General features: G+C 43.2%; 1 protein-coding gene across 36 annotated transcripts in view; it reads right to left on the bottom strand.

The window, feature by feature from the left end:
* Positions 1-7,500, bottom strand: part of LOC122260786 (proton channel OtopLc) — a 142,290-nt gene that overhangs the window by 25,679 nt on the left and 109,111 nt on the right. For 3 of the 36 annotated variants that reach the window (XM_043028187.2, XM_086541867.1, XM_086541875.1), the window contains exons 1-2: positions 3,664-3,802; positions 2,359-2,887 (exon numbers count right to left, since the gene is read on the bottom strand). The exons of 21 other annotated variants lie outside the window; for them this stretch is intronic. In XM_043028187.2, coding sequence (XP_042884121.2) covers positions 2,359-2,450 — 92 coding nt within the window. In that variant the 5' untranslated portion in view covers positions 2,451-2,887; positions 3,664-3,802. 12 more of the 36 variants (XM_043028189.2, XM_086541870.1, XM_086541863.1 and 9 more) reach the window with 10 other exon arrangements.

Genomic DNA, 7,500 nt, shown 5'->3' with positions numbered 1-7,500 from the left:
ACAGATCACCTTGTCGTTAAAAGCGTCGTATTTATAGCTTATCAATTTGTCCTGCATGGCCCTTGCTATGATTTATTACTCTTCATACTGTTTGCATAACTATAGCGTCCTTGAATTATGATCTCTTCCACTCACTTCTCTCTCTCTTTCTGTTTCTTTCTTTCTTTCTTTCTCTTACTCTCTCTCCCAGCCTCATAGTTACATAGTCACACACACACACACACACACACACACACACACACAAATATACCACACTCGTTTTAAGACAGACAGACAAATAGATAGACACAGACACAGGCACTTACACGCACACAAACGATTTACGTACGTCTACCAAGAAAACAGAGTCTAACTACATTCTGAATCAGTTGGATAACTATTTCCAAATGCATGCAAGTCTCCTGGCGATAAATTTTCAGTGCAATCCGTCGACGCTTAAATTAATAATATTTCAAGACATCACTCTTAAAAATAGATGTTGGAATTGCGCTTTGGAATATGAAAGAGAGAACCGGTTAAAATGAGCGACAAAATACAGCGCTTTCAAACGACATTCTTGCCAGTACTTTTTTGGGTCCACGTTTTACACCCATACAATCTGGGCAAGTGTTTTTTACGATGTCTGGAAGCCTCGTAAAAAGAAATGACCTTGGCAGCTAACCTCTACGTATGGCCATTTAAATGTCAACAAGCTCCCTGGCTAATTAACCACACGATTTTTGACTGCAATCTAAGAAACCTAGACCTTGTCCTTGAATGTAAAGGTCATTTTTATTTTTAGAAAAATTAAGATGCCCTTGTCGTGTCAGGGACTGAATGGAGGAAATCTTCGAGAAAATATTCATGTTTCGATTCAGATCGAACATGACTACAGCATGGCCTCCGCATCCCCGTGTAAGAAATCGAATGATTTCTTTGGGTTAATGAAGCTCCAGGATAATGACACGCAATGCGAAGCATATACAACTGCATAGATGCACGTGCACACGCACACGCACCGTCGCACAGGCACACACACACAAACACACATATATATAAGCGCAAGAATATAAGTGCGCGTGTATGCGATATAATGCGTTATGTTGCGAATGCGTCAAATGCTTTTTTCTTCAGACAATAAACAGGAAAAGCCTGCTGACCCGTGGCGACCTGAGCTGACGTCACCTTGGAACGCCACGGCTTCCCGCCAGTGACCTTTCGACAACGCCCGACCCTGGTCCGTGGCGCTCACATGTCCACAGCGTGAGGATATTCCCCAATTAACCCGCGTAACACGCACACATTAATTATCTACCCAAGTGCCATTTCTTAAAATATAATTCAAGATCAATCCGGGTCAAAAAAGTGAGGATTAGGAGTTGAGGAAAATCATCAATCATTTCCAGTACCCCCCCCCCCCTCCCACCAAACACACACACGATGGGAGGACTTGCATTCGCCTGAGTCCCAGGGCCAGCTGTTACCAACTGGGACCGGTCCAATGCTTACCTACCAGGGTCTTCTGACTGTCCACTATCTTTCCGCACAACACACACCTATGTGCACGCACTCAAACTATCTTCCATTTTTTTTCTTTACTTTCATCCACTCATCTTTACCTTCCTTTTGCTTAACGTTCATGCTATTTTTTTTACAAACGCATGCGCAAGAGCATATAATGATCATAATGGACAATATCTCTTCAGAAGAAAAAAAAAGTATAAATTAATCGGATATGAACAATACATGGTCTTTTAATATTATTACTAATTTGAGAGGAATGGAGCGCGGTTGTAAGCAATTTAATATGAATGTGCACACACACACACACACACACACACACACACACACACACACACACACACACACACACACACACAGCAGAGCTCCCCACGCAGAGCAGAGTGTCAAGTTAAGTGGGCTCGCAAATCATCTTCAACTGGATCCCCTAATCGCATGTCTGACGCATCCTTCTCACAGGCCGGACAGGGTGGTGACCCAACCTAAATCAAATCAATTGCTCGCACATTCATCTGCATTAGTGGTTCTGAACCATTTCCGCCACATGTACCCCTTCAACTCTTTGGTCAGTGCTGATGTAACCCTCACACAAAAGAATACGTAAAAAAGAAGCATTCGCTATTTGAACTCCTGGCTAAGAACTACGACAATGATGCTGCGATGGTCACAAAAAGCAATTGTCAACAATATCGTCAACTGATTAAAACAGTTATAGACTAGTCAATGGGAAGACAATATCAAACATAAAATAAAAAACAAAAAATATCAAAACATTCACAAGCAGACAAACACGGTGTCCCTGGAAGAAACCAAAGGTCCCCCAAAGCACGAGCCAGTCAAGGCAAACGCTAGACGTACTCGGCACAGAGAATGCAAGCGCCTGGATCCACCTCGCTGGGGTTGATCGCGTGGAAGTGGAGGTTCGGAGGCTTCTTCTTGAACCGGAACATGGTGCTCGAGCGGTCTCTGAGGGATCTCCAAGGCGGGGCCGGATAGTCTTTGCGGTCAAGTGCTCGCAAATACACACACACTTACGCCTTGATGCGGATGAGACATTTATGTATGCATTGTTACAGACGAGCCATTGCCGCTTGGCATGTCTAATTCCTTCTGGTTTCGCACAGATCACGTACGCACTGCTCTGCTACCGCCCTTATATTCAGGTATATGTCCTTTTATGCAGGCGATTAGGTACTGTTCAAGATGTGAACGCTGTGCTGACCGAGAAGAGGAGGAGAATGTTAAAGCACGGTCGCTGACAGCTAGACACTTTGGCATCATCGCCACAGCGCCCTTTCCATTACGCTAACGATGGATGCTCGCCATCGCTGCTGCAGAATTAGTTTCATCGTTCGTTTACTTTGCAGGAAACAACGGAAGAGTATTTCTGGAAATCCACGTACGAGATGGATAATAAATAAATTATAATATACTTAATATGATACTAATTGATAATGATAATGACGAGAAAAATTACCAGTGTCAGTACGTCCACTGCTATTACCACTACTACTTCTATTGCTACTAAAACAAAAATTCATCTATTTTCGTCATCAATGGTTCCACTCTTGTTATAACAAGACAAGTTACACTATTAGTAATCACTTAATTATTTCACTTCCATTAGCTAGTACAGCAAGAACAATAACTACTAACTACCGCTTATTCTTCAATAACTACTATTAACAATGATAATAATGGTAATAGTTATACATATTGTGACCACGTAAAATGCTAAACTGAAGACGTTGGTGATGATAGATAATAATAATATATCAGTTATCATAACAATGATAATGATGATGTCAATAACAGTGATAATCAACACGGTGCAGACACTTCGAGTTACGATATACAGTTCACCATCATCATTAAATTTTCTCAAATATTCTACCGAACTATTTCTCTCCCGTGTTTTCACTGAACTTTGCAATTACATAATGGCAAAAAATTGCGATGGCCATCTCTCATTAGAAAATTTTGCAAAAATGCACTGCAACTAAATTCAATTTCATTTCCATTTAAAAAACGTTTCGATTATCGAGTGAGGAGCGCATACTTTCACAAAGACGCGGTCACAAACACGCGACGCAATGACACTTTCCGATCTGCCCCGACTAAGGAGCGGCCCGCCGTCGGATTCCAGCCAACCGACCGACCCACCAAACAGACGCACTATTTCACTCAGGTCCAAACGTTTCTCTAATTTTCGCAATATCTCAGAGCCACTCGGTGCACAAGAGCAAAGCGGACTCGCTTGGTAACCGTGTCCGTGTGGCCGCCAGACCATGGATCCGACGGCGTTGCACCTTCCCCCCTTACCCCTCTCGATGCCAAATCTCGCTACCCGGCCCACCTCCCGCCCGCCCTTCAGTAGGCGAGCGCCCCAGGGCACTGGCCCCGCGCCTCCTTTTCCTACCTCTCCCTTTCTCCCTTCATGGTCTGATGATGTTATATCATGAGTGCTGGTTATTCATGACGGCCCATTTCCATAAGTATTCAGAGCTCCTGGCATCATGTGCTCAAAATGCTATTTATGATAATACAATACTTATACGATCACACTGTCATTGTAAAAACTGGAATGATCTGACGATGTGTAGCACTATGAAAGAGGAATACACGAACGCACTTTGACATAGACTGAAATTGTTTCCTTCTTGGCAGAAAAAGGCAGAAAATATGACAGCATTAAGGTTCAGGTCGCGTCCTTTACCTGCTGCAGGAGACCACCTCCGGCCGATCGACGTAAGCAAGTGGCGTACGTGGGCCAGGCAGCGAACACGCAGAATTTCGGGAATCTAATCGGACACTCAAGAACTAGATATGAAGACTTCTGCACATACGCCATTCTTCCTTGTGTATATTGTGGAACTGATGATATTCACCAGCTTTGATATGAACTACATCTTTCGATAGACGGCCACTTTATTATTATTATTTTTTAATGAGACCTTAGTCATTTATGTAACCGATTTAAAGCCTATGGCAACAAACTCGTCCCTCCAACTAAATTAATCGCCGGTCATAAACGAATCATGTTTAATTCTCATTTGTGTCTTATATGATTCCGGTATCCAAATCCATTCAAGTGACATTAAGAAAAAGTGGTTGGTGTTATCTAGATACTCGAAGGACCGGGAGGTGTTCGCTAGAGATGCCCAGATCCCAGATCTAAAGCTCTAAGGAAGGAGAGTCATATCTTCAAGACGAGCTTATTTACGCGCTTATGCAGTCGCCCCGCCCTGCCCGAGCCTCGTCTTCTTCCCCAGGCCGGGTGGGTCGCAAGGACAGCCACTACTAGGAGGACTGCCGGCGAGTCGCTCAGGAGCCCCAGGTTTTCATACTTCGACGTCAATGCAGATGAGCTGCCAAGGTGGACGCGTTGGTATGCTGGCCTTTCAAACCCTATTCCTATTAGAATTCTTCAAGTGGGCAGCGCGTGTATGCAGGATGTGTGCGCTGTGAAGTCTGATGAAAATTTATTTACCGACGAGGCCTTGGTCTTCATCTGCCGGTCGTTTCGTCGCGCGTATTAGCACTGGGTCTAATGCATTTCAGTTTACATAGGAAGCTTCCTAGTTAACTGAAACATAACATGACAGACCTGATCTCGTATTTTAGGTTAATCATCACTTTCAATGTAAATGCGGCACGCTGCGTCTTGCAACTGAATACCCACAGGGGCAGCATAGCATTCTAATTGCGTTAAAGGTATCTCACGCTGACTTTGGCAAATAGTATTCAATGACACTCTTTACGTCTGATAATATTCATGCGTTGATTATAAGATCTGTAAGAATCAAAATTCTTAGGTTATTTCCGCCAAGTTCTCCCGCCAACGAAGAAAATACCTCAAATCCTCAAAAAACAATATTGACAAATTGAAAAAAGACAACGAAAAGGAATTCCCGATGGCCCGACGACAAGACACCTTCCGCAGACTTTCAAACATCGATGTCGATTTCTTTCCGCCGACTGACCTGGAATCGAGTGTCCTTCTCGCTCCCAAGTCAACGAAACTTGGTCGACTTACCGATTAGTCGACGCGATAAATGGGGACGTGGCTGGTGCCGTGGCGATGTTATTGGGTCAAGGCATAACTCACTGCGTGAAAAGAGAGAGAGAGAGAGAGAGAGAGAGAGAGAGAGAGAGAGAGAGAGAGAGAGAGAGAGAGAGAGAGAGAGAGAGAGAGAGAGAGAGAGAGAGAGAGAGAGAAGGGGGGGGGGAGGAAAGACAAAAAACAAAGGAAATGCTGTCATAAAACAATTTTTTAAAATAAATTTGTCATTTGTCCACAATCATCAATACTTCAGTAGTCTTGCAATGCAAAATAATATGATTACATATATTTTCTTTCCCCCCCAATACCAAATGTACAGCCATGGTTCTCCCCATAAAAATGCTTAACACCAAACGAATATCACATCGCCAACCGACCAGCATGCAAAGTCACTTCAGTTCCCTGCTGAAGGTTCTCGATTTTCTCCGAGTCAGCGTCTGGCCAGAGTGGCAGCAGGTGATCTCGCTGACCACCGGGAACAGGTTCTTGTTGTGGGCGTACCTGCCTTTCCTTCTAGATGCTTCCATTCAGACATAATATTACATAACAATCTCCTGCAATAACACAAGTTCCGGATTTAAACCTAAACCGAGTGTCACGTAATACCACGCGTGGTATTCGCATAAATCAATACCTTAAAACAGTAATTCAAAAACATTTAAGAAACTCCCGAAACAGAACGCGGAAGAGAGAAAGGACACTAGAATAAGACAAATACAAACTCACTCTTACAACAACAACAACAACTAAAAGGTTAGGTAAAGGATAATGATGGACCTTCCCTATTCCTCAGTTACATCCCATGGTTACTCTTCTGCTTACGTCACTAGTCGCTCTTGATAACCTTGCATTCAGCAGGTACCTCGATCATTCTAACTCGATTTTTCCTGTACAGCACCGATTCCCGTGATCTGTGTCAAAAACGAATGCGTCTACTAAAACTGGCACTTCAATATTAAAATGTCCGACAGTTTTCATTTGTGAAAGGTACACTGTTTACCCTGCACAGATGCGGAATCTAATGAATATGCTTTTTATCTTTGTTTTATGAATATACTTCATATCCAGGACGTGATGAGGTCCATGCAGATCGCAACAGGTGCAGCGCACAACACGCGAGTTGACGTTCAAGTACCCGTATGACGTCAGCACGGCGCCAGTAGGAATGAGGCGAGAGATTTTCGCCCTTATTTCAGATCGTATCTCACAAGGGACGTTCGCCTTTAGAAGAGGTCAAACTGTACTCCTAAATGCTTACGTCAACAGCAGCTCGTTTGGTAATTGTCTTGTTTTGATGTCGCAACCCTTATCTTCGAGTCCCCCTCTCTGGTTGGTCGCCTGTACTTATAAGGAACCCAATTAAAGTGCCAACAGGACAGTACTGCACCTCTCGTAGGAACAAGACACATCCACCAACTGAACTGAACTTCTTGAACGAGAAGAACGTACCCCTTGAACTAAGCTCTATTACAAACTTTTTTCCGCAAACTCCGTTCTTGTGGGATTCATCACTGGATGTTCTCCAATTTAGCTTAGGATGAATCAGGATGGGATAGTATAGTATAGGATAGTATAGGATAGTATAGGATATGTTAGGATAGGTCAGAATAAGTTAGGAGACGGGGAACACGGGGACTGGAACAAGGTACTCAACCCTTCTTGTTATATAATGTAGAAACAACCTCTACTTCCCCATGCAACCATTACATTTTCTTTGGACTCCAGTTGACATTTTAAATTTATATCTGAAATTTGTATCTCAAAGTTTTGTGAAGGCGGGCTAGTATTCGGAGGGGGGCAATGTCTATAAAGTGTATACATCTTTGTTTTAGGTGAACAAATATTCATTTATGACTCCTTTGACTCCAGCTCAATAATTCACATTTAAAATAATCGAAGCGGTTAAGCAACGTGTATGTTTCGCCTGTTGCCCAAAA

The sequence above is a fragment of the Penaeus japonicus genome, unplaced genomic scaffold (genome assembly GCF_977035675.1).
Source record: "Penaeus japonicus unplaced genomic scaffold, GWHDUDI00000001_assembly GWHDUDI00000011, whole genome shotgun sequence".
Classification (NCBI taxonomy): domain Eukaryota; kingdom Metazoa; phylum Arthropoda; class Malacostraca; order Decapoda; family Penaeidae; genus Penaeus; species Penaeus japonicus.
Note: the sequence above shows the minus strand (reverse complement) of the source record. Positions and strands in the feature narration are given on the sequence as shown.